We start from the raw sequence: 26,935 nt of genomic DNA, 5'->3' as shown, positions 1-26,935 counted from the left end.
TTGAATTAGGTATTATAAATAATCTAGAGCTAATTTAAAGTATACAGGAGGAGGTGCCTAGGTTATGTGCAAATATTACACCATTTTATACAAGGGACTTGAGCATCCTTTGATTTTGATATCCATGAGGGTCCTGGAACCAATCCCTGTGGAGACCAAGGGATGACTATACCTTAAGATGATGATGCCTGATCTATTTTGAAAGATTCTTTTTCTGAGAGCTTATTACTTTTAAAATTAGAAATAATAGTAATTACTCTGAAGTTTAGAGTCATACTTCACTCTCTTGACTCCCTGATTTACCATGTTATCCCTAAGAGACAAAGGGAGTTTGGTATTCTAGGGAATAAATGAAGTGTTCTGACATATCTCTCTATATAAAGTGCAAGGAAAATTGGAACTAAAATGCTTTTTAGATTTTTTTTACTATGTGTACCTCACTAATAATCAGTGAAATGTAAATTAGAAACAACTACATTTTAGAAAAAACAAGCTATCATTTTTATTGAATGGAAAAAAGTTGAAAAGATTATGAATATCTTGTGTTGACAAGCATATGGGAGGTACCAACGAATCTTTTTTTTTTTTTTCTTTTTGTGGTATGCGGGCCTCTCACTGCCGTGGCCTCTCCCGTTGCGGAGCACAGGCTCCGGACGCGCAGGCCCAGCGGCCACGGCCCACGGGCCCAGCCGCTCCGCGGCATATGGGATCCTCCCAGACCGGGGCACGAACCCGTGTCCCCTGCATCGGCAGGCGGACTCTCAACCACTGCGCCACCAGGGAGGCCCCAACGAATCTTTTTAGATGGTTTTTTGTTTGTGTTTTTTTTTTGGCCACGCAGCGTGGCATGTGGGATCTTAATTCCCCTACCAGGGATCGAACCTGTGCCCCCTGCAGTGGAAGAGCGGAGTCTTAACCCCTGGACCACCAGGGAAGTCCCTGGACAGTTTTTGTTTGTTTGTTTGTTTGTTTAAATATATTTTTAACATTTATTTGTTTTATTTATTTATTTTTGGCTGCATTGGATCTTCGTTGTGGTACACGGGCTTCTCATTGCAGTGGCTTCTCTTGTTGCAGAGCACGGGCTGTAGGCACACGGGCTTCAGTAGTTGTGGTGCACAGGCTTCAGTAGTTGTGGCTCGCGGGCTCTAGAGCACAGGCTCAGTTGTGGCGCACGGGCTTAGTTGCTCCGCGGCATGTGGGATCTTCCTGGACCAGGGCTCGAACCCGTGTCCCCTGCATTGACAGGTGGATTCTTAACCACTGCGCCACCAGGGAAGCCCCCCTGGACAGTTTTGAGTGGATTGTGAAACCGATTCTGCCGTTCTGGAGGCAGTTTGGCAGCATCCATCCAAACATGGATTCTATAGTTCTACACTTGGGAATTGATGCTAAAAGTCACAGAAGAGCACAGGGATCTGTGTGTGTATCAGGATGTTTACTAAAGCATTGTTTGCAATAGAGAAAAATTAGAAGCAACCTAAATGTCTGTCAGGAGGGTATTGGTTAAAATATGATGCATCCATACAATGGAATGCCATGCAACCACTAGAAGATTGAGGTAGATATTTCTACGTGCTAATGAAGCAACAAGTGGCACAGCACGGAGAGTTTGGCCCTATTTGTGCAGAAAAGGGCATCTGTGTGTCCATGTGTGTATGGATATGTTTATATGTGCAAACCTGTTTTGGGGAGGAAATCTAAGAAGTGGTAAGCAGTGATTACCTCTGGGGTGGGAGGCTTTAATGCTTTATCTTTTCATGGTTTGCTTGAATTTCTTTATAACAAACATACTATATTTTATTTAAAATGCTTTTTTTCTTTTCTTTTTTTTTAATGAAGAGACTTAGTAGTTTTCAAATTATATATCAAAGTCATGCCGCTGTGGAAATGGACTTCCTGTTGACATGGGTTGCTAGGACTGTGGTCCCCCCTGGAAAGCTCAGTGCCCCTTCCCGTCCTAGGGCCACAGAATCCTAGAAACGGAGGGGCCCAGAGATGTGACTTACCATCTCTCAAGCAGTAGCTGTCTTTCATGCTGTCCTCTTGGTTCAGCCCCTTTCCATTTTTCAGTGGCCTTCCATGTTCCTGGGAGGCTCCAGACTGCCCTTACCATTATGGACAAGAGAGAAAAGACAACAGGAGGAAAAGTTTGTGGTGGAGCTGGACATGGACCCCGGAAGCTGCTATGTGCTTGTGGGGATTCATGTTTCTTTTCTTTCTTTTTTTTTTAAAATTAATTAATTTTTGGCTGTGTTGGGTCTTCGTTGCTAAATGTAGGCTTTCTCTAGTTGTGGCGAGTGGGGGCTACTCTTCGTTGCGGTGCACGGGCTTCTCATTGCGGCGACTTCTCTTGTTGCGGAGCACGGGCTCTAGGCACGTGGGCTCAGTAGTTGTGGCCTGTGGGCTCTAGAGCGCAGGCTCAGTAGTTGTGGCGCACGGGCTTAGTTGCTCCACGGCATGGGGGATCTTCCCAGACCAGGGCTTGAACCCGTGTCCCCTGCATTGGCAGGCGGATTCATAACCACTGCACCACCGGGGAAGTCCCCGTGTTTCATTTTTAAAACCCCTCGTGGTACACAAGGTAAGATCTTTGGGAGAAAGCAGGTCTGGGTTTTTTCTCTACCCTATTACTAAGTAAGTCATCTATTTTTATGACAGAAAGCTGAAAATACAGAAAAATAGACAATCACTGTAATTCTACTACTCTAATCTGGCTGCTGTTAAGTTTTAAAACCTTTTCATTGGAAAGTGCAGGATAGTACATGCATCAGAAGTGTATTGATGAATTTTTACAAAGACCCAGCTCAAGAAACAACATCACCAGCTTCCCCAGAAGCTCCTCTCTGGTCCTGTTCTTGTCACTGCCACCTCCAAGGGTAACCACTCTCCTAAAACTATTAATATTTCGGTACATTTATTAACACTTCTTCCTATGCGGAGTTTTTTTTTCAAATTGTAATCATACTGTCTATACATTTTCCTATTGCCCTTCTTTTTTTTTTTTTTGCGGTACGCGGGCCTCTCACTGTTGTGGCCTCTCCCCCTGCGGAGCACAGGCTCCGGACACGCAGGCTCAGCGGCCGTGGCTCATGGGCCCAGCCGCTCCGCGGCATGTGGGATCTTCCCTGACTGGGGCATGAACCCGTGTCCCCTGCATCGGCAGGCGGACTCTCAACTGCTGCGCCACCAGGGAAGCCCCTGCCCTTCTTTTATATATTAAAATAACTCTTTTTCTTATAAAAGCAATGCACAGTCATTGTTGAAAAATTAGAAAATCTAAATCAGCACAAGGAAGAAAGTAAAAATCATCTGTAATTCCACCACCCTGAGAAGACCCATGTAACTTCTAGGTGCAAGACTTCTGGGTCTTTTTTTGTAAATAGACTCATTCTTTTGATTTTTGTAACAATGGGATTATATTTTACTTATTGTTGTAACGTTCTTTTTTCCACATATTTTGACTATATTTATATCACACATTATTTTTTTAAGGCATTATTCCATTGTGCGTACATTTGTGTACTGTTAAGTATTTAACCAATTCTATCTTTCTGTACATTTATCTATATCCTAGCCTTGAATTTAAATATTAATTCACATTCTTAGATATTCTTGATAAATCCCTCAAAAATAGAATTGCTGGGACAAAGGGCACATACATTTTTTAAATTGCACCCTATGAGTCCTACTTGTTTGACATAACAGTTTACACCCTTATAAAACACTTCCTTTGGGAGGGGAAGGGTAAGCTGGGATGAAGTGAGAGAGTGGCATGGACATATATACACTACCGAATGTAAAATAGACGGCTAGTGGGAAGCAGCCGCATAGCACAGGGAGATCAGCTCAGTGCTTTGTGACCACCTAGAGGGGTGGGATGGGGAGGGTGGGAGGGAGACACAAGAGGGAGGAGATATGGCGATATATGTATATGTATAGCTGATTCACTTTGTTATAAAGCAGAAGCTAACACACCATTGTAAAGCAATTATACTCCAATAAAGATGTTAAAAAAAATAAAAATTAAAAAAACACTTCCTTTTATTCCTGATAGCCATCATCTTTCCCTGGAAATTAGCACAGAAGTTTAGCCACCTCAGCTTACGAGAAGGAAAAAACGGTGCAAACAATGAGAAATAGCAATTACTTAATACAACGGAATAAATGTATAGAATGAGAGAGTCAAATTCAATATATCAAAATCCCATGGAGGGACTTACCTGGTGGTGTAGGGGATAAGACTCTGCACTCCCAATGCAGGGGCCTCGGTTCAATCCCTGGCCAGGGAACTAGATGCCACATACGTGCTGCAACTAAGAGTTCACATGCCACAACTCAGGAGCCTGTGAGCTGCAACTAAGGAGCCTGCCTGCCACAACTAAGGAGCCCGCCTGCTGCACCTAAGACCCGGTTCAACCAAATAAATAAGTTAATTAATTAAAAGACAGTTAAAAAAACAACAACAAAAAAAACCGTGGAAACACTCGCCCCCAGATTAGTATATCTTTTTGAAGTCTTGAAAGTATTATACAGCTTTGCATAAACTTCTCTGAGGGGCACATGCATTTTAAAAAATATTTTTTATGCTGATGTATTTAGGTAAATATTTTCCAGAAATACCATTTTAACCCTAAATAATTCAGTATGCATTTCTAATAACATTTTCTCCATAACCAAAATAACAGCGATTAGTCCTAAAAACTTCACGTCATTTTTTTTTAAACTTAATTTCTTAATCATATAACATCTGGTTAATATTTAAATTTCTCCACTTGTCCTTAAAATACCTGTTATAGAAGATTTGTTTGCCTTTGCAACTATCCACTATCATGTATTCATATTCATTTAAAAGACTTTTGACATATTTCACGTCTACCCTAGGTGTATGAAAATATTTACTGCCCCCAACTTTTGCCAACTTTGGAAATCACAGTTTTTGCCAATTTGTTAGATCCTTCTTTTTAAACTTGACACTGGGGACGTCCCTGGTGGCTCAGTGGTTAAGAATCAACCTGCCAATTCAGGGGACACGGGTTTGAGCCCCGGTCCGGGAAGATCCCACATGCCGCGGAGCAACTAAGCCCGTACGCCACAACTACTGAGTCTGCGCTCTAGAACCCGCGAGCCACGGCTACTGAGCCCGCGTGCCGCAACTACTGAAGCCCGCGCGCCTAGAGCCCGTGCTCCGCAACAAGAGAAGCCACCGCAATGAGAAGCCCGCGCACCACAACGAACGAACGTTCGTTCGTTGTGGTGCGCGGGCTTCTCATTGCGGTGGCTTCTCTTGTTGCGGAGCACGGGCTCTAGGCGCGCGGGCTTCAGTAGTTGTGTAACACGGGCTTTTTATTTCTATGTTAGAAGAGCTTCAGAAACAACATTTAAACAAGGGTAGGGGGCTTCCCTGGTGGCGCAGTGGTTGAGGGTCCGCCTGCCGATGCAGGGGTTCGTGCCGCGGTCCGGGAGGATCCCACATGCCGCGGAGCGGCTGGGCCCGTGAGCCATGGCCGCTGAGCCTGCGCGTCCGGAGTCTGTGCTCTGTGGTGGGAGAGGCCACAGCAGTGAGAGGCCCGCGTACCGCAAAAAAATAAATAAATAAAATAAAAACAAGGGTAGGTAATGAGGCAATGTTCCACCAAGAAGGTCGGTGTGCCCTTCCCCTTGGGGTCTCTGTGGTTTTGCCCTTTAGCAGTTTTAGCTCTTCCTGCTCAGCGGACAGCCAGGGATGGTGGGACCAATGGTTGCAGTTCTGCCTTATGAGTTCATGTGTCTCTCCCTCCTCTACATCAGAATCCACCTCACTGCCTGGGGATCACGCCACCATCTTCAGAAAAGCTGGCCTCAGTGATGCGGTTAAGTGACCTCTCTACCGAAGATGACAACTCGGGTCACCGTAAAATGAACCGTTACGATAAGAAGATTGACAGTCTAATGAACGCGGTTGGTTGTCTCAAGTCTGAGGTGAGGGAGGTAGGGGGCTGGGCTGGCCAGTGTCCCGGGGGCACTTGGGACTGCCAGGTGAGTTCCTGGTGGACACCTCCTTCCAGGCTGCCTCTGCAGGCCTCCCAGTGTTTCAGGTGCCCCTGGGGAGGTAGTCGGGGCAACCTGAGATCCCTTTCCATCAAGCACTTAGCCCAGGCCTGGCCCTGACCTCGCCTGGTGCTCTGTATGGATGGCCTGATTTGATTTTTTACAACAGTAAATGAAGCCGGTGGCATTATTGTCCCTGTCTTGGAGATGAAGTGACTGGGACACTGGGGCCTCTGTTTTCCATTTTATACAAAAGTTAAAAAAAAAACAGAAAACAATGCCCCAAACAGGCAGAGGAAGTTTGTCCTCAGTTGCTGGGCTGTGTCTTTGGGTGGGACGTGGCAATGAAATTGGAAACAACCTGGAAGTCCAAGGCCCCCAGCTAAGAAGTTGGCGGAGCTGCCGTGGAATCCGTGCTGCAGCTGCTGATGGGGCCTGTGTCTTTAGTCCTCCCCTGCGCCTGGGGCCCAGGGCCCTCTTGGAGAACCTGCGGCTGGTGGCTGCCTGGCAACAGGCCCGCCTTTCTCCACAGCCCGAGGGACAGGGGACTTTTTGTGACATCTCTCCTCCCGTGGTGTGCCAGCTGAACAACCATTTGTATCCTGGCTCTGTCACTCAGGCTCCCTTCGCTCCCTTTCCTCAGTGACGAGGAAGTGAGAGGAATCGTGTCTGTCCAGAGTCTCTGTGACGACTGACTGAGCTTGCGCCTGAAGAACCTCAGTAGCATGGAGCGCTCAGTCGGAGGTGCCCCTCGCTTTGTGCAAAGCAGCGGGCCTTGAGATGCGGTGGAGAGGAGCCCCTCCCCTCAGTGACCCCTGCCTTCATGCCCCTGCACAGGTCAAGATGCAGAAGGGAGAGCGCCAGCTGGCCAAAAGATTCCTGGAGGAACGCAAGGAGGAGCTGGAGGAGGTGGCCCAAGAGCTGGCCGAGACCGAGCACGAGAACACGGTGCTGCGGCACAGCATCGAGCGCATCAAGGAGGAGAAGGACTTCACCGTGTAAGGCAGTACCGCCCTGGGCACCTTCCCTCTTGCGGGACTGCCCGAGCACCAGCCTAGCCCGGGTTACAGTGTCCAGCAGAGTCACTAACGCGCTCATGATTCCCGGTCAGGGAAGAGGGCCCTGCAGAGGTCCGGGGGGAGGGCATGAGGGAGGCCTTTCTGGAAACAACGGGAGTCTGGCAGGATGGCCAGGTGCTAGGCAGGTGAGTGCGGGGGAGGAAAACACGCCAGGTAGCAGGAACATCTTGCAGGAAGGCCCCAGGGCGGGAGGAGTTTGCGACTGAGAAATGAAAAGCCGGGCAGAGCAAGGGGAGAGGGTGGGCCGAGGAGAAGGGGGCCCACGGAGGTTGGCAGAGGCCGGCTCTTGGTGGCCACTTCGGGGCGTTTGCATCGAGGGCGGTTGGGAGCCACAGGGTTTTCGAAGCAGGAAGTGGTGTGACCAGACTTGGCTCCAATGGGGAGAGTGGAGGGGAGGGCTCAAAAGCGGATCTGAAGCTGGTAGTTAGGTGGCCATGGCAGTGGCTGGGGGATGAGGTGACACTGGTTTCTGTCTGAGAGACAAGCAGGTGGCATAATGTCCCCCGGTGTGGAGGCCCTGCTCTGGTGACCACGTGTCCTTCCAGAAGGCCACTCGGGCCAGAAGGGCCATCCCTGCCCCCTCCCCCACTGTTCCCTGACCAGGAGATGAGCCTCGCAGGGCATTGTGAGGTGAGCCTCGGGGTGAGCAGGGGCCTGGGAGGGCTCAGAGAGCCCTATTCTTTCTGGGCCCAGGCTTCAGAAGAAACACCTCCAGCAGGAGAAGGAATGCCTCATGTCCAAGCTGATGGAGGCTGAAATGGATGGGGCTGCCGCGGCCGAAGAAGTCATGGCCCTGAAGGACACCATCGGGAAACTGAAGACGGTAGGTGGCCAGCCCAACCGCCCAGTGCCGGGGCTGGGCCCAGAGCGGGGGCAGCTGCACACCATGGCGGGGTCTTTACTCAGTCGTCATGCTGACTTTATGACATCTTCAGGCCAGGGCAGGGCACACTTAACTCCTCGGCCCCCACCCCTCTTCTCACTTCTGGGGCCTGACCTTTGAGGCTGACCTTTGGTAGCCAGGGCCTCTGAGATGTCATCGTGGGTCTCCTGGGATCACAGTGAGTCAAGGCACGTGTCTGATTCCTGCCAGTATCAGCCACCAAATGTTGTCGTCCAGGAAGCGCACCTCGTCCAAGAAACCCGCCCTAACTGCACTCGCCCACACTGAGCTCTCCAGCCCTTTTCCCCACCTGGTATTCTCAGCAGGCTCAGAACCTGCCCATGCTTCCAGATCTGCCTCCTCCGGGAAGCCTGCCTTTGCCCAGCTCTTCTTGCCCAGGCTGCCTGGCACCAATACCTCTTAAGCTCCCCATGGGGACTCCCTGTGCCAGCTCTTCCCTTCTCCACCCGTGCCTGGCAAGACTGCCTGCTGTCTTCCAGGAGAAGCAAATGACCTGCACGGACATCAACACCCTAACGAGGCAGAAGGAACTTCTCCTGCAGAAGCTGAGCACGTTTGAGGAAACCAACCGCACCCTCCGAGAACTGCTGAAGGAACAGCGCTGCAGAGAGGTGAGCTGCGGTCCTAGCCGCACCCCTACCCAGCGCTCACCCGGAGCCCTAGCCCTCTAGCACCGCAGGCTCCTGTCTGTAAAAAGAAAATATTCTTGGTGCCTGCCTGACCTGAGGGGGCCGTAGAAAGATTTGCTGAAATCATTCATGTGAAATGCTGGGCATCTGGTAGACGAGTGCTGTCTTTGTTGTTGAAGTGGGCCAGGTGGCACAGGAAGGACCTTGGAAGTCAGAAGAGCAGTGGAGAGTCAGGGAGGGGTTCAGCCCATACCAGGGGTCATGCGACAAAGCGGGGAGGAGACCAGACCTGAGTTTTGGTGAAGCAGGCGGCTTAATGGCTGGTGGACACATTGTATGGTATCACTTTATTTTCTTAAAAGGGGTCTCTGAAATATATTTTATGTTAGCAAATGACTCTGAAAAGACTGACAGTATAAACAGCTCTCTTCCTGTTTGGTTCAAAACCAAAGGGATACCGAGAGTCTCAAAATGCCCATGCTGGGAATTCCCTGGCGGTCTAGTGGTTAGGACTTGGTGCTTCCACTGCCGTGGGCGCGGGTTCGATCCCTGGTTGGGGAACTAAGATCCCGCAAGCCTCGAGACGCAGCCAAAAAAAAAAAAAAAAAAAAGCCTGTCCTGATGAGATGATATTTTTTTTAGTTTAACTTTTTTTAAAAAACAGTGTCAACTTCCTTTGTTTTTAGTTTAAAAATTAATATTTAAAATAAGTAAAAGTGTACCCACTATCCAGCTTTCCAAACAAAACCTTGTCCACATGGTTAAATCCCTCTTGGTGTCTCCTTTGGCAATAACCTCATCTCCTTCCCATCAGAGGGAAACTTCATCTGGAATCTGAGAGTTTTTCACTTATATATGTATCCCTAAGCAACATATAGTATTGTTTAGCATGTTTTCAAACTTTACATAAATGATATTGTTCCATATGTTTTCTTCTGAGTTTGCTTTTTTCAATCAATGTTTTTATGAGATCTGTCCATTTTTATCCTTGAAGCCTAAGGTAGTTCATTTTCACTGCTCTATTCCATTTTATGACAATACCACAACTTATTTACCCACTCTTCCGTCGATGGAGACAATTTTTGGTTGTTTGCTCTTACAAGTGTTATTTTGCTCATTCATCTGTACTATCCTGGTGTACTTGAGGGTTTCCAGAATATATTTCTGTGAATGTTACTCGTTATAGCTAAATTATTCTCTTAAAATAGTTTTATCTATTTCATTTCCAGCTCACTGTTCATGGGTGGGTGATTTTTACCTCTCTGGGCTTCAGTTTTCCCACCTATAAAATGGGAATAGCATCTTCCATGTGGGGTTGTGAGGGACTTAGAGGTGATGCGTGTATGAGGACTGTGTGTACTCCTGGCATGCAGTGGGTACTTGGTAAATGGTGGCTGTCGCTGCTGTTTGTCCTGGGACTGGGGGCGGTGGGGGGTGGGGCTTCAGAAAACGTCTTCCTGCCAGTTTTTTCCCTTTTTGCCTTCTTAGCTCCTACAATCCCAGAATCCCAGAATCTCCAGTTGGAGGTGAAGGGTCAGCTAATTTAAACTACCACCGCAGCAGGCGTTCCAGGTTCTGTACAGGCTCTCGCCTCCTCCCGCCCATGTGGCCCTCAGGACCACAGCCCCGCTGCGGTGCTTACTGGGGAGTGCTCAGTGTGCTGGGGGAATGCTCTGGCTCTGGAGTCCTTTGGCTTAGTGCCCAGCTCTGCCATTTCTGGCTGTGTGATCTCAGGCAGCTCACCTCACTTCTCCCAGCCTCAATCTCCTCATCTGTGAAATGAGGGTGGTGATAGTGCCTGGCTCCTTAGAGCGGGGGATTTGGTGAGATGGTGTGTTAGTTTGTGTAGAGTCCTCAGGAGGCTCAGAGGGTATTGCCTGTCGGGGCAGTGAGAATAGCTTCAGGCTCTGGGTCCCTGGCCTAGGTTTTCATCCTATGTTCTTTGCCTCCACTTGTTGCTAGAGAACCCATAAATGCTGTCTTCCCTCAGTTCCTAGGTCCCTGGGAAACTTTGGGACCAGGGAGCCCTTTTCTCTTAGCCTGTGAAGGTGACCTGTGGGACTGAAAGGGAAAGTGGGGTGAGACTTCTTCTAGGGACACTTTATTTAGGTGACTGGGAAGAATAGAGACGGTTCAAAGACACAGCCCTGTGCGAGAGTGGGCAAAGGTGTGAGCAGGCAGTCCGGGGAAGAGGAAGCTTAAATGGCTAATAAGCATATGCATAAATAGGGAAATGCAAACTGAAACAGCAGGATTCATGCTGGCAAGACTGGCAACAGGCAGAGGCTGGCTACTGCCCGGCGTTCTCACGTCCTGCTTGTGGCCGTGTGCGTCAGTGCAGGCATTTTGCAGGGCGTGTCACCTGCCACAAATCACAGATCTTCGGGCCCAGCCATTCTTACTCTTTGTATCAATCCTGGAGAGACACTTAGTACGTGCCCAACATGTCCACTGCTGCAGTGTTTACAGCTGCAAAACCTGGGAACCGCCTTATTGCCCAAAGGTTACGGGGAGAAGTTAAAAAATGCCACGGCATATTAGAGACAGAAAGCAGATTAGGGGTTGGGGATTTCCCTGGCGGTCCAGTGGTTAGGACTCAGCGCTTTCACTGCTGGAGCCTGGGTTCAGTCCCTGGTCTGGGAACTAAGATCCTCCAAGCCGTGTGGTGCGCCCGCCCCCTAAAAAAGAAAGCAGATTAGGGGTTTGAGGGGAGCTGGGGGGAGAGGAAAATGGAGACTGACTGCTTGACAGGTGCAGGTTTCCTTTTAGGGTGATAAAAAAACTCTGGAACTAGACGGTAATGATGGTTACACAATAGTGGAAATGTACCATATGCCACTGAATTTTACACTTAAAATGGCAAAGTTTGTTATATCTTACCACAATTAAAAAAATCATAATGTAATATACCACAAACCGTTGAATGATACATTTCAAATTGGTGACTTGTATCTGAATTTATATCTCAATAAAACTGTTGTTAAAAAATCCAGTTGTGACACAAAAATACAGTATGATATCATTTTGGTAAAATTACACATTAATCCCTTCCCACCCCTCATCCCCCAAAAGATACTTCTCTAGGTGTAGCTACGTATAAATGCATAGAGAAAGGATGGGCAGGACAATCCAAACTCATAACAGCAGGGCTGGGTTTGGAGGTGGGGATGAGGGGGACTTCAGCTTTATCGGTTTCATTAAATATTTTATAATGAGAATATAATTTACTACTTCTATCATTAGAAATATAATTTTTGGAAAAGGAACAGGACCTAGAGGATGTAGACATCTCAGTTTATTGCCTAATGAGTTGGCTTTCCCTGCCTTCCCTTGAAGGATTCCGAAAAGCTGATGGAGCAACAAGGAGCATTATTGAAACGGCTGGCAGAGGCGGACTCCGAGAAAGCGGTAACACACAGCTCCCCCTGCCTGCTCCAGGGGGTATAGGCGACGGCGTAGAGGTGCTGAGTGGCGGCAGGAGGGCTGGAGCCCCGCTCTGACTTTTCTTTGGGTCTTAGTTTCATGACCTGTGAAATCATGAAACACATATCCCCGTCCCTCCTGCCCCACCGGGCTTGTCTAGTCAATCACTCGAGAGCTTGAACCACCAAGTTGGACATCAGCATGAGGGGTGGTGATGACAGTGATGGATTTGTAAATCATCAGAGTCTGTCCCCTGAATTTCCTTATTTGTATTATGGTACAGACCTGTTGACTCAACAATTCCAATTCTCCCAAGGAATCTCTCCCAAGGCAGCCTGTTCCAAAGTCTGTTCCATAGAACCCTGAGTTCCTCAAGGTGTTAATGGGTACAAGAAACAAAAGGGGGGTTGATCCATGGCCAAATAAATTTGGGGAACTACTGCCCAGCCTGAATGGCAAGTTAAACCAGCTGCTTAACTACAGTACCTTTTGGAGCCTTTGATGTATTAATGCCTGTTGGGAGTGTCCAAGAGAAAGAAAGAAACAGAGACCATGGTTCCCGAGGTTTGGCCCTTGGCCCTCGGTGCCTGGCCGAACGTCGCTGTAGGGGATTCAACGGTCGTGGCGATAATGCCTAAACCTGCATTCCCCGCTCGAGAGCCTTATCAAATTATGATACATCCGTAAATTGAAACGTTAAAGTGCTTTTTCAAAAGATATAGAAGATTGAATCACACTATGGTAAATGTGGTTATAGAGCAAACTAGGTATCTGACTTGTTAATGTGTGCTAACAATGGTTATCTCTGGGTGGGGGATTATGGGGCTTCCTTAGTGTTTCGTGTGTCTGTGTTTCAGTGTGTCCCACAACTAACATTATTTTCAATTGTTGTAAAAAATTGTGATTCAGATGTTAGGTGCTTCCTGCTAGGGTCTCTGTGACATGGGCCGATGTATTTGGGACTTGAGCCCAGTGGCCAGGCACTCACAGGAGTGTTTGTCCTCCCTGGGCGGGGCCTCCTCACCCTCCGCAGGGAGCTCATGACAGTGTGTGCCCTCTCCAGCGCCTGCTATTACTGCTGCAAGACAAAGACAAGGAGGTGGAAGAGCTCCTCCAGGAAATACAATGTGAGAAGGTACTGTCCCCAGCAGTTGCTCCTTGATATGGGCCAGCAGAGCTTAGTGGGTAGAGTGCGTTCTGGAGTCGGACAGCTAGGTTCAAACCCCGGCTCTGCCACTTTCTCCGTCTTCTCCGAAGGCTCAAGCGAAGACAGCATCTGAGCTTTCGAAGTCCATGGAGACCATGCGTGGGCATTTGCAGGCACAGCTTCGGTGCAAAGAGGCAGAGAACAGTCGCCTGTGCATGCAGATCAAGGTACCTGCCGGCCCCACAGGTGGGGAAGGGAGGGGGCGGGGCCTGGCAGTCGAAGGGCAGTGGCCTGGCCAAGGCTCTCACGCTCAGGAAGGCTTTGCCCTAAAGGTTTACGGGGCCGCTGTTGCCAAAGCACTCTGAGCCAGTGGCAAGAGCAGTGGACCCTGAGGGTCTTGGGTGCCCTTCCCAGCAGTGACCAATTGGGTGCCATGCTCCTGAGCCAATCACTTAATCCCTTAGGCCTTCAGTTCTCATAACTACCCATGGGGCAGGGGGTGGGCTCAAATGCAGCTTGCATCTTTGAGCCAGGGACCTGCTGAGGTCACAGCTCTGCTGAGTGACTGAGGAATATCTCTGACCACTATGCTGAGTTCAAGGAAGGATTGCAGAAGAGCTCTGTCTTCACACTAAGACCCCAGTGTGTTCAGTAATGGGAGGGGTGCTGCGGAGAGCTGGGAGGGGCCTTCGTCTCTGCTCTGCCCTGGGGGACCTTTAAGCCTCCACACAGCTGACCTGGTTTCTCTCTCCCTCATCCCTTCTTTTTGCTCGTCCCCTCTCACCTCTACTCTCTGCCTTGCCCTTTCCCGGCCTTCCTTGTCTCTCTCCTCTGTCTCTCCCTCATCCTTGTCCCTCTCCCCGCACCTGCCCCCGGGCCGTCCTCTCCCAGAACCTGGAGCGCAGCGGAAACCAGCATAAGGCGGAAGTGGAGGCCATGATGGAGCAGCTGAAGGAACTGAAGCAGAAGGGAGAACGAGACAAAGAGTCCCTGAAGAGGGCCATCCGAGCCCAGAAAGAACGAGCTGAGAAGAGTGAGGAGTACGCTGAGCAGTTGCATCTGCAGCTTGCTGACAAGGTAGCGGGCCTCCCCGAGAAGGGCTGGCCGAGGGTGAAGGGTCGGGGGCGGGTTGGCTGCCGGCGGATGGCTGCTTTGAGCAGGGAGAGGTGAAAAGCTGAATAGAGGTGGCCGGGCAGGCGGGCGAACGGAGAGGAAGATGGCCGTGGAAGGGGTGAACGAGCTGGGAGGACTGCTGGCTGCTGGGTGGAGGGAGAGGCGGGGGGGCAGTAAATGGGTAAAAGGATGACGATGGGGGTGGGCAGCTGGCTGGAGACAAGTGGAGGGTTTGTGGGACATTTTAACCACATCCATATTGTGGGTGGGAATGACGGTTAAGGAAGGATTTGCAGTCACGGTGCATGGGATGCTGGAAACTGAAAAGCAACAGCTGGGCTCCCGCTTCACTCTCAGTGCTTCTAGGAAGGAGTTGCAGGAGTGAGGTTGAAGTTATCAGGGTGAAGGGTGACCTGGGGGGACTCCCAGCTCGCTTGGTTTCAGCAGTGACACCAGGCTGATGGGCCCTTCTGTCCCATGTTCCCAGGATCTTTATGTTGCTGAAGCTTTATCCACTCTGGAATCATGGAGGAGCCGCTACAACCAAGTTGTGAAAGACAAGGGGGACCTCGAGCTGGAAATTATTGTCCTGAACGAGTACGTCTGTGTTAGGAGAGGGCGTGTGGGCCGATGGGAGGAGGGGGGTGTGCCAGTGCACGGCGCCAGGCAACCCGCGCCAGCTCACGTCGCTCACACGGCTGCCATCTGGTCTCCTCTGGTCAGGGGCTGCATTGGACTGAGCTGTGGGCGGCCCTGGGGTGGGCCTTCTGGTTGGACCCTGGGTCCTGGCTCCAGCCCCTGCCCCAGCGTCCTACCCCCCGGCAGGCACTATGCAGGGGCCTTCTCTGCTCACACCTGGGCTTGAGCTGGGCCCCAGTCTGCATGGCATGGGAAATGGGCACAGGCATGCTGGTATCCTCCTTCCTGTCCTTGGTGCACGGGGCAGCTGGTAATCCCTCTGTCTTCTCTCAGTCGTTTTGTCCACCAGTCAGTAGGTCAGAGGTATGGCCTGGGAGCAGGGGGCAAAGGTGGCCTCAAGTTGAAGGTGACTGAACTCATACCTTTCTTGCCACTGGTGAACTGTCAACAGTGACCATTCTCAGAGTCAGCTATAGTCATGTGATCATTCATTTAAAGATACTTATCGAGCATCTACTATATAACAGGCTATGTGTTGGCCTTGAAGGTTACAGCAGTAAAAAAAAAACAAATGGGGCTTCCCTGGTGGCGCAGTGGTTGAGAGTCCGCCTGCCGATGCAGGGGACATGGGTTCGTGCCCCAGTCTGGGAAGATCCCACATGCCATGGAGCGGCTGGGCCCGTGAGCCATGGCCACTGGCCTGCGCGTCCGGAGCCTGTGCTCCGCAACGGGAGAGGCCACAACAGTGAGAGGCCCGCATACCACAAAAAAAAAACAAAAAAACCCCAAATGCATTGGACTTCCCTGGTGGTGCAGTGGTTAAGAATCCGCCTGCCAATGCAGGGGACACGGGTTCGAGCCCTGGCCCGGGAAGATCCCACATGCCGCGGAGCAACTAAGCCCGTGCGCCACAACTACTGAGCCTGCGCTCTAGAGCCCGCGAGCCACGGCTCCTGAGCCCGCGTGCCACAACTACTGAAGCCTGTGTGCCTAGAGCCCGTGCTCCGCAACAAGAGAAGCCACCGCAATGAGAAGCCTGCGCACCGCAACGGAGAGTAGCCCCCCACTCGCCGCAACTAGGGAAAGCCCGTGAGCAGCAACGAAGACCCAATGCAGCCAAAAATAAATAAATTTTAAAAATTAAAAAATAAAGTTGGGTAGGAGTTTGCCGGTAAACCAATACAAGGCGTTTGCTTGGGCCTAGTCAGTACTCACTAAATATTTGCTGAGTGGTGAACTGTAATTTATCAATACTGAAAACACACACTGTGCCAAGGTTCTGCAGTATCAGGTGGGTCTACAGTCAAGAGCCTCAGTCTCTATTCTTGGATTATAGCCCTGCTGAGGGCCTGCGTGTAGGGGAAGGGAGCAAGGGAAGCTTGTGCCTTGTTACTGCTCATGGCACCTGCCCTCGCCTGGGGGACACAGAACCCCAGTGGAGTACGTGTCTGAGGGAGACGGGTGCCTGGGGTTATCCCCGACCACTGGGCCTGCGAGAGTTCTGTCCTAACTTCAGTTCCTAATGGGTTAAGAGATCCAGGGGGTGCCCTGGGGAGCTGGGGAGGGACTGCATCTCTGGCCCTTATCTTCAGGGAGTGTCTCAGCCTCACGGGAGGATCAGAACAGAGAAGGCTTCTTGGAGGGGGTGGTATGGGAGACAAATCTTAAAAGGCTGTTAATACGAAGTGGGATACCTGGGAATGCCACAGGCGGCAGTGGCAGGGCAGCTGCCCCTCGGGGTGGAGACTGGGGAGCAGGCAGGGTGCCAAGAAGAGAGACACGGGTGAACTGTGTAGGAACACTTGGCCCTACTCCATACCAAGTGCCGGGCTGCTCACAACCTGTGGCATTGATTCCGTCTGCTTTCACTTTGTGACCTTCCAGGCGGGTGACAGATCTTGTAAACCAACAGCGAACCTCGGAGGAGAAGATGCGAGAAGACCGGGACAGCCTGGTGGAGAGGCTACACCGGCAGACGGCCGAGTATTCCGCATTCAAGCTAGAGAATGAGAGGCTGAAGGTCGGTGGTGAGAGCCGGGACCAGGACGGTTGGGTGGAGACCAGAGGCTGGTGGTGCTCCTGGTTGGGCCCCAGCGATGACCACCGGGGCCTTCAGAGGGCCTGGAGGCAGCAGCGTGATAAGAGGGCTTGTTCTGGAGTCGCAAGACCCAGATTCAAGTCCTGCCTCTGCCTCTGAGAGCTGCAGGACCTGAACGGGACGTTTCCTCCTGTGTTGCTGCAGTTTCCTCAGTGGGAGGAAATGAGGTCCTTGTGAGAAGGTGGTGATGCATGTAAAGTGCTTAGCGTGACAGTCAGCCCGTGCACATGAGATGGACCTGACTTTGAGGTTAACAGTGACTCTCCTGGGGCACTGCTGGGCCCCTTCACATGCATTCATTCTCACTTTAGCCTCCTGATAGTGTAATTATTGTCTCTACTTTACAGAATAAGGAAACTGAAGCTTAGAGTTTAAGTTTCTTTTTTTTTTTTTTTTGCGGTACGCGGGCTTCTCACCGCTGTGGCCTCTCCCGTTGCGGGGCACAGGCTCCGGACGCGCAGGCTTAGCGGCCATGGCTCACGGGCCCAGCCACTCCGCGGCATCTTCCTGGACCGGGGCATGAACCCGTGTCCCCTGCATCGGCAGGCGGACTCTCAACCACTGCGCCACCAGGGAAGCCCCAGGTTTAAGTTTCTTGCCAAGATTTTGCCCTTGGAAGCATTGGAGTTGGGATTTGAACCTCAGTCTGACCCTGGGGCTCTAACCACTAGCTCTTAACCACTCCCTCTACACCGTCCCAGCACACCGAGGGCGAGAGGCAACCGAAAAGAGGTAGATGTTGCAGAGCCAGGTTTGATCTTGGTTTTTAGTTGATATGGGCAATAACATCTAGATCTATCTATCTATTTATTTATTTATTTATTACTGATCTTTGTTAAGTAAAATTGATTTTAAGGAAGTATAATACAGAAAGGTACACAAAATGAATGTAACTTTGTCCATCAGTCACCCTGATTGAACCTTAAAGCCAGAACCCCGGTGACCTTGCCTAGTTACAAACACCCCCTGCCAAGGGCACGGTTATCCTGACCTCTGTCACCGCAGATTAGTTTGCCTGGTTTGGAACTTTGTGCCTGGCCTTTATGGCTTTTACTCAGCATTATGTTTGTGGAAGTTATCCACGTCATGTGTGGCAGTTCGTCACTCTCAGTGCAGTGCAGTGTATGAATGTACCACGATGTGTTTATCCATTCTACTGTCGGTGGACATTTGGGTTGTAGAACATCTTTGTACCTCTTTTGGTGCACATATTTGGTGTATTTTTACAGTTCCTATATCTTGAAGTATAATAGAAATGCCAGGTCATCAGGTGGTATACACAAATTCAGCTTTGGTAGATGTCACCAAATAGTAAAGCAGTTGTACAGATTTCCACTCCCATCAGGGATATGTGAGATGATACTTGGTATTGCCCATCTTCTTCATTTTAGCCACTCTGGTGGGAGTATAGTAGTATCTCATTTGTTGTAGTGCAACTGTTGGATAAATGACAGACAAGCCCCGTGTCTAACAATTAGCTGGGGCATTGGTTGCAGTATGGTATGTCTGTGTGGTGAAACACAGTGTGACTGTTCAAAATGATTGTAGAAGTGTATTTTCCTAGCTGTTATCATTACAAAGATAAAATCTGCTCATAGTGAAAGTTGAAAACATCACAGAAACGTTATATAGAAGTGAAGGTCCCTGTTACCGTAGATGTGTATTTTTCCAGTTCTTTCCACTCATACTCACATACACATTCAAACACATGCACATCCATTCATCCAGCCATTATTCTGCAGCTTGCCTTTCTCCTTCAACCATATTCCATGGATATTTTTTTATATATTTTTTTTTTGTTTTATCTCTTTCTTTTACATGATTGCTTTTTATTTTATTGAGATACCATGATTTATTTTGTCCCATCTGCTAAGGTGAGCATTTGGGTTGTAGGAGAACATTCACTGATGAGACAAGTAGTTCCCAACTTACTTGTTAAGTGAAAAAGTTTGTTGCAAGGCAGTAAGTATATCATAATCCCATTCTTATTGGAAAAAATTAAGTAGCTACACAGTTATCAATATGTAGCCATATTATAAGGCATCATGATTCATTTTTCTTGGTTTTATCTCCCTTTTCTTTAGTGATAATTTAGTGCTCTTTTTTTTTTTTTTTTTTTTTTGGCCAAGCCGCAAGGCTTGTGGGATCTTAGTTCCCTAACCAGGGATTGGACCCGGGCCCCCGGCAGTGAAAGTGCTGAACTGAGCCCTAACCACTGAACCACCAGGGAATTCCCCCATAATGTACTGCTTTTGTAATAAGAACAAAAAACACAGGAGTCTCTTATTTGCATCTGTAGTCACTTGAGTTGGTCTTATCAGGAATCCTGCCCTGGTGCCTCTCTGAGGAAAACTGCTGGCGTGGGTTTGAGTAGGTGGGGCTTCCCTTTGCTGGCCCCTTGGAGTAGGAGCTGGGGTTGGGATGGCCACCTGCTCGGGAACCTTCCCGCTGGTGACCGACGAGCCATCCCTTCTAGGCTAGCTTCGTCCCGATGGAGGAGAAACTCAACCAGGCGCACATCGAAGTTCAGCAGCTGAAGGCATCGGTTAAGAACTACGAGGGAATGATTGACAACTATAAGAGTCAGGTAGGCCTCTCAGGTGCCAAGCCTGCCAGGGCAGCCCCTCCCAGCAGGCTGGGATGGAGACTCACCATAAGGCCCCTCCTGGGAAGGTGTTTTTCACCAAAACTTGGCTCTGCCCAAGATGGCCCGATGCTTTCTTGGTCCCCAGGTGATGAAGACCAGACTGGAGGCTGATGAAGTGGCTGCCCAGCTGGAACGCTGTGACAAAGAGAACAAGATCCTTAAAGATGAGATGAACAAAGAGATTGAAACGGTATTGCTCTCCTTCCTCGCCTTCTTCCCCTACCCAGTCCCATGTCTGTCAGTCTGTCCGTCTTGTTTGTCATTGGCCCTCTCCGATGTGGATGACAGAGATTCATGAAGGTTCTTATTGCTGGGCTGGTCCACTCCACCGTGTATGTACTCTCTCCTTCCTCGTCTCCTCTCTTCCTTCTCTCCTGCTTCCTCATTATCCCTCTTTCTCATCCTGGTTTCCTTCTTTCTTCACTTTCCTTAAAAAAAAAGTTTCCCCTGCTTGGAATATCCAAGTGGATTCAAATCCACAGATCCGTCAGGCCTTAACTGTGCCTATTGCATTCTGTGTGGTGTCTTTATTTGGTGCCAACCGAAAGTGTTCCTCCTGTCCCCTTCCCCAGAGAGCCTTATTCTTCTAGAGACGACTTGGCTCTCTAGAAGCAAAGGGGTCATCTTAATAGTAACCTTGGAGATGGACTGAGTCCAGGCTCAGCCATTAACTTGTTGCATAACCTTGGGCAAGTCACTGCCTCTCTCTAGTCCTCAGGCTCCTCGTTAATGCAAGGATGGGCTAAGACCAGATAGGTCGTCGCTTTTTCCCTCTGACCTAGAGCATCGTGATTGCCTTCCTAGGGGCTCTGAGGTTAGACTAGACTTGAATCTTGCCTCGGCCAGTTTGTAGCTGAGTGACCGTGGGCAAATGATCCTTTGATCCTCAGCGTCCTCATATGGGGATAAGAGCACCTACTTAATAGGTTGTTGTATGAATTTAATAAGTGATGCCTGGGTCCCGGAGTTTGCTACATGGTTGCCATTATTCTTCAATGACTGAAGGGGTGGCAGCTCAGTCAGGGCCAAGTGTGTCCCCCCAGGGAACAGCTAGACACCCTCAGTGGCCTGCAGGGAGGCCGCGCTTCTGCCCGTGGATCTTTCAGGATCCTTTCTGGGGACTGAGGGTGGCCCTGCCCTAAATCCAAAGCACTCTGCCTGGCCTCTTCAGCAGCCAGGCCCTTCCCAACGGTGGGCCCCTGTCTCCCACTCCAGGCGCGGAGGCAGTTCCAGTCCCAGCTGGCTGACCTGCAGCAGCTGCCTGATATTCTCAAGATCACGGAGGCTAAGCTGGCAGAGTGCCAAGACCAGCTGCAGGGCTATGAGAGAAAGAACATCGACCTCACAGCCATCATATCAGACCTGCGCAGCCAGGTAAGGGACTGGCAGAGAGGTTCCCGCGAAGTGGCCCGAGCAGGGGCCCGCTTACCAAGATGAGCTGCACGCCCCCCCACCCAGGGAGGACCACTTCCTTTTTCTTGGCTGCCGCTTTCTCAGAGGAGTGAGCTATCATCAGTGCTGTGAAATAAAAGTCTGGTGTGCCAAATTCCTTGTGTTTGCACAAAGTGATTTTAGTTATAGGAGCCGCCACTCGATTGGAGCTGCTGTGCCCTCCTGCTCTTGCCCCTCCCCGAGGGTTCCAAGTCTCCGCCGGCCTCTGCCCTCCACGTTCCACTGCTGCCCTCAGCCATGCACCACCAGCAGACACCAAGCCATAGGTTTTCTTTTTTTCCATCTTTCTCTTGCTTTAGCTGCCTTTCCGTAGTCTTAACAGACCCCTTGCCTGAGCTAGGGGTCCTGAAAGAGGACTTCCTTTCTACCAGAAGCAGTCTGCCTCTGGGTTACTGGAACCAAGCCTACGGTGTCTAAGAAATGCTATGCCTCTCGTCTGCACTGTGACCTTGGGCAAGACCCTTCCCCTCTCTTTTTTTTTTTTTTTTGCGGTACGCGGACCTCTCACTGTTGTGGCCTCTCCCATTGCGGAGCACAGCCTCCGGACGCGCAGGCTCAGCGGCCATGGCTCACGGGCCCAGCCGCCCCGCGGCATGTGGGATCTTCCCGGACCGGGGCACGAACCCGTGTCCCCTGCATCGGCAGGCGGACTCTCAACCACTGCGCCTCCAGGGAAGCCCGACCCTTCCCCTCTCTTAACCTGCTTCCTTGTAGTACCAGTGAAAGTAGCTACCATTGTTTGAGCACGTGCTCGGTGCTCCAGCGTTCCCTCATTGAATTCTCCCAGGAACTTTGTAAGGGGTCTTATTTTCCCCATTTTACAGAAAGCAGCCCAGGGCATAGAGGGGAGAAGTCATTGCCTGAGGTCACAGAGCTAATAATTGTCAACAGGGATTGGAACCCAGCCAGCTCTGTCTGGTTCCCAAGCCCAGGTTCTCAGCACTCTTTAATCACCAGGCTTCTCTCGAACCTGAGCATTCTCAGGGCCTTTCAGGCCCAGACGTCTGAGGCTTCTGCAGAAAGCAGCCTTCTGGATAACTAACTTCTCAAACTTGCCAGCCTGAAGGACTCAGTAGATTTCCTGTGGCCTTGCCTGCATTTGTCCCCAGTTAAGAAGAATGCACTCAGCGGTCCCAACAACATCCTCGGTAAAGCTCCGTGGTGTGTCATGTGGGCCAGTTAGGCCTGCCGTCTGCTTCTGCCTTCTCACGTCTGCCCAGATCCCACTGACTGGCCTCTGCTGATCAAGGAAGTGTCGTCGTGGCTCTTCAGGATCGAAGCTGGCTTCTCTCGGTGCGGGAAAGCCTTCAGTCTCGGGGGTCGGGCCTAACCTGTCCCCGCTCTCCCCTCTCCTCCAGGTTGTGCGTTGAGACTCAGATGCCTGCTGAGGGCAGTGTGCCTCTCTCCTGGGTGTGGATGACAGGTCACAGGGAGAAGGGAGGGCTGTACCGGGAAGTTCTTTCACAAACCAGTCTGTTCCTGTCATTTTAGATCGAACATCAGGGGGACAAGCTGGAGATGGCGAGAGAGAAACATCAGGCTTCCCAGAAGGAAAATAAACAGCTGAGTCTGAAGGTGGATGAACTGGAGAGGTTAGAGGCACTTGGTCCCATCTCCGTCCTCTTCCTAGGACCTGAGACTTTCAGCCACTTAGCTGCTTTGGACTTAGTGTGCAGAAGTGTTTGAGGGACTCAAGGCCCTGGAAGGTACTAGACAGACCTTAGAGGAAAAGCTGCTTCCATTGCAGTGGTAGGCGTTGTGGGAGAGAGGAAGGTGGTCTCCGGCCAGGGGGGACACCATAACAGTGTGATCAAGGTCAGACCATCCACCCGCATCACCTGTCAGAAAGGTACGCTTCATCCAAGCAAACCGGCAGGGCCCGGATGCTGCGGTGGGGGTCTCCCCCCGTTCTGCTCTTTGTTCCCGATCGTCCTTCCCAAGACCTTTCTGATCTGTTCTTCCCTGTTCCTCACGGACTGTTGGAAGCAGTCGGGTAAAGAGGACACGTTTTGGAATCGGAAGCTCTGGCCCTTGGTCCCAACTTGGCCACTTAACCTGCATTGTGATCTTGAGCAAGTCATTTCACCCTTTGAATTTCTGTTTACTCATCTTGAGAAAGGGACCAAGGTAGGGATAACAGTCCAGCTCATGGGATTATTGTGAGTCCTCCATGAGATAATCCTCCAAGGGCTTAGCACATTACCTGGCATGTAAAAATGTGCCATATAGGTCAGTATATACGAGTTGATATTTTAGATGTGAGGAAACTGAGCTCAGGGAGAGGTTAAGTGACTTGCCCAAGGTCACATAGCTGGTACTTGGCAAAGCTGCGACTTAGACTGTCTTCCTCCAGGGCTTTTAGCATGTGTAAAATAAGGGCTGGAGCCTCAGTTTTCAGAGGTGAAAGGCTTGGGGTCCCAGGAGGCTGTAACTGGCCCAGGTGGCTCACACAGCCTGCCAGCAGGGACTTAAAGCAGGTGGTCTCCCCTGGGCTCCACCTCTACTCTGCTGGCCTCGAAGATGTAGCTGGATTCAGCAGGACTTGCAGAGCTCCTTAAATTGGAAGGTGCTCTGGAAGTGCAGCGGGGACCATGTGTACACACGGGATGGTCACTGCTGCCCCATGGCTGGTCAAGTATGATGTTGAGTGGCGCAGCTGAAGTCCCTTTGCTGAGGGAGGCAACAGTGAACAGAAGAAGTTGAGCACGTAGGTTTCGGTGACAGACGTGCTAGCTGTGCTGGCCTCAGCCAATGATTTCACCTGTCTTCGGCTCAGTTTCTTCATCTGTAAAGTGGGAATCATGATGGAACCCACCTGCCTGAGCCGCAAGTTGCCATATTACACGTGATGACATACAGACTTAGCACAGCCGCGGTCAGTCTGTGCTTCTCCCACTCTTCGTACAGCTCCTTGCCGCCTTGCTGCTCAGCAGATTTCTTTGGCTTATTCCTGTTGTTCCTTGGAGATTCTTGATGCGATGAGAACCCCAGCCCGGGGTGGCTGGCAGCCCCCGGCTGTGTGGAACCGGACAGGTAGGGGGACGAGCAGGACCTGATTGAATGCTTTCACCTAGGAAACTGGAGGCGACCAGTGCCCAGAATATCGAGTTCCTACAGGTGATTGCCAAGAGGGAGGAGGCAATCCACCAGTGCCAGCCACGACTAGAGGAGAAAACCCGGGAATGTGGGACCCTGGCGAGGCAGTTGGAGAGCGCCATTGAAGATGCCAGGAGGCAGGTCAGTCTCAATTCTATTACTAACCTATCTCTGTGTCTTTGGACAAATCGCCTAACCTCTCTGAGCCTATCTCTCCATCTGAGAAATGGGCATATAGAAGTAGTACCTGCCTCATGAAATCATCATACGGATCAAGTGAGCAATTATTGTAAAGGACTTGGCACTTTATTCATAACTGCTCCTTTGATTGCTGCCTGAGTGGGCATCAGACAGGTGTACCACGTCTTAGGTGATGACTCATGGAGCGTTGGCAAAGGGCAGGTAAAGCGGGGTTGCAGAAGTTGTCCCCATAGTTTGCTCCTGCCCTGAGGCTCCAGAGAATTGTCCGCAGCGAGACCAGCTAGTGGGAGCGGCCCAGCCTTCTCTTTACCAGGTGTTCCCCATGCCAGGTAAGCCAGCCCCACCTCTGTGCCTTTTGGGCAGGTGGAACAAACCAAGGAGCACGCAGCCTCCAAGGAGCGAGCAGCCCAGAACAAAATCCTGGACCTTGAGGCCCAGCTGAGCAGGACCAAGACTGAACTCAGCCAGCTCCGGCGGAGCCGGGACGATGTGAGTCAGGCTGGGGGTGGGAGGATGGGGTAGGAGCAGACAAGAAGGGAGTGGGCTGAGATCTGAGCTTCCTGGCGCCTGCAGGGCAAGATGTTCCATTGTTTTTATGAATATGACATGGTTTTATTTTTCTCGCATCACTTTGCCATCCCTTCAGGATATCCCAGGCCAACCCCCCTTTTTTTTTTTTTTTTTTTTTTTGCGGTACGCGGGCCTCTCACTGTTGTGGCCTCTCTCATTGTGGAGCACAGGCTCCGGACGCGCAGGCTCAGTGGCCGTGGCTCACGGGCCTAGCCACTCCACGGCATGTGGGATCTTCCTGGACCAGGGCACGAACCCGCGTCCCCTGCATCGGCAGGCGGACTCTCAACCACTACGCCACCAGGGAAAAGCCCCCCCCTTTTTTATTAACAGTTTTGTTAAGACAGCATTTACCATAAAATTCCTTCATTCAAACTGCACAGTTCAGTGGTTCTGAGTATATTCAGTGTTGTGCCATTATCACCACAATCCAGGTATAGAATGTTTTCAGAAAGAAAATTACCCATTAGCAGCCACTCCCGTTCCCCTGCCCTCAATCCCTGGCAACCACTAATAAAGTCTCTGTCGCTATGGGTTTGTCTGTTCTGGATGCCACACACACTTGGCCCTGGCCCCGTTCCTCCTCTTAGGCTGACCGCCGCTACCAGAGCCGCCTGCAAGACCTGAAAGACCGCCTGGAGCAGTCGGAGAGCACCAACCGCAGCATGCAGAACTACGTCCAGTTCCTCAAGTCGTCCTATGCCAACGTGTTCGGGGATGGTCCCTACACTTCCTACCTAACGAGCTCTCCCATCCGCTCCCGGTCTCCTCCTGCCTAAGGCGGCCACTCTTGGGCTAGGAGCTCGGATGGATGCCGTGGGAACTGAGGTGTTGCTAAGCCATACCCGGAAAGCCTGTTGGTTTTCCTCTCTCGTCCTGTGACGAAGTATGTTCAGGGTCTTGTCTTAGCTACTAGCTCCAGAAAAGTGCCTGAAGCAGCAGGGGATGAAGCAGAACCCACTTCGTTCTCTCCTCTCCGACAGCATCGCCCGACGGAAGTTTTTAATTACCCTGACAGGCCTTAAAGTTACTACTATTAGGGTCAGATTGTAACTCACCGTGACTTTGCTCATTCCTTTCCCAAGAGAATGTTTGGACTGGTCTTGCCCTCCAGTTCCCTTACAGCTCTCTTCTTTTTAGGACTGTCCCTTGGGTTTTCCCTGACCTGAACCAGCAGGAGCTGTTCGCAAGAGGTCCTCACCGCTCCTCATGTTCACTTGCTGTTTTCCTTATTTCATGGGTACAGTGTTTTCCCCAAGGTGCTCCCCTCCCAAGCCCAGTGGAAACCTCTCATGGCCAAGTTTCCTCAAGGCCACTTGCCCTCAAGCACTTGCCAATAGACACTCGAGGGCTTATGTCCAGTTCGCCTTGTAAAAGTACAATCGCAATCTCATTGATTTTTCTCTTTACCAGGTTTGTATCTGTGGAATGCATTTATTCTTGAAACGTGTATTGTTTTACAAAAAGCTTTTATAATCAGTATTTAAGGCTCCATTGGATGATTTCCTTTACCCACCCCAGCCCTCTTCTAAAAATGATTCAGTAAAATGCTACAGGAAAGCCAGTAAATGTTTTTAAAGGACTTCGTGCATGAGGCTCCTCATTTCATTTTGGCCAGGTTGGCTCTTTCTCCTTTGTGTGCTTTCACTTACAATCCCATGAAAGGCCTGGAGGAGACACACTGAAGGGCACTGCTCAGTGTGTGAGGGCAGACTACTTTAGCTGTTAGGAGGAAGATGGGATGTGTATGTATTACTATTTTTTTAATGTTAATTGTTTTCTGAATGATAAGATTATGGGCTATTTTCTCTTCACATTTTCCTGTATTTAAAAGAAAAAAAAATTCTTCAGAGAGAAGAGAGCAAATTTAGTGTACTATGCTGGTACTGACCTCTGGGTGATCCAGT

At 50.3% G+C, this 26,935-nt stretch overlaps 1 protein-coding gene across 8 annotated transcripts in view; it reads left to right on the top strand.

Moving 5' to 3' along the window:
• The window catches only part of ODF2 (outer dense fiber of sperm tails 2), a gene marked incomplete at its 5' end in the record, with an annotated part of 31,825 nt that extends 5,215 nt beyond the window's left edge, over positions 1-26,610 (top strand). For 6 of the 8 annotated variants that reach the window (XM_081237778.1, XM_081237776.1, XM_081237775.1 and 3 more), the window contains 17 exons: positions 5,791-5,961; positions 6,868-7,028; positions 7,803-7,932; positions 8,493-8,624; positions 11,979-12,050; positions 13,129-13,200; positions 13,323-13,439; positions 14,104-14,289; positions 14,813-14,922; positions 16,849-16,984; positions 19,539-19,649; positions 19,795-19,899; positions 20,925-21,083; positions 22,653-22,753; positions 24,236-24,398; positions 24,822-24,947; positions 25,619-26,610. In XM_081237778.1, the coding sequence (XP_081093904.1) occupies positions 5,791-5,961; positions 6,868-7,028; positions 7,803-7,932; positions 8,493-8,624; positions 11,979-12,050; positions 13,129-13,200; positions 13,323-13,439; positions 14,104-14,289; positions 14,813-14,922; positions 16,849-16,984; positions 19,539-19,649; positions 19,795-19,899; positions 20,925-21,083; positions 22,653-22,753; positions 24,236-24,398; positions 24,822-24,947; positions 25,619-25,807 (2,241 nt within the window). In that variant the 3' untranslated portion in view covers positions 25,808-26,610. Of the gene's footprint in view, positions 1-5,790; positions 5,962-6,867; positions 7,029-7,802; positions 7,933-8,492; positions 8,625-11,978; positions 12,051-13,128; positions 13,201-13,322; positions 13,440-14,103; positions 14,290-14,812; positions 14,923-16,848; positions 16,985-19,538; positions 19,650-19,794; positions 19,900-20,924; positions 21,657-22,652; positions 22,754-24,235; positions 24,399-24,821; positions 24,948-25,618 lie in introns of those variants that run through there. The other 2 variants (XM_081237777.1, XM_081237782.1) reach the window with 2 other exon arrangements.
• Positions 26,611-26,935: the final 325 nt, after the last annotated feature.

This window comes from Mesoplodon bidens, assembly GCF_964165515.1.
Source record: "Mesoplodon bidens genome assembly, chromosome: 6".
Lineage (NCBI taxonomy): Eukaryota > Metazoa > Chordata > Mammalia > Artiodactyla > Ziphiidae > Mesoplodon > Mesoplodon bidens.
This window is presented reverse-complemented; position numbering and strand designations above follow the sequence as displayed.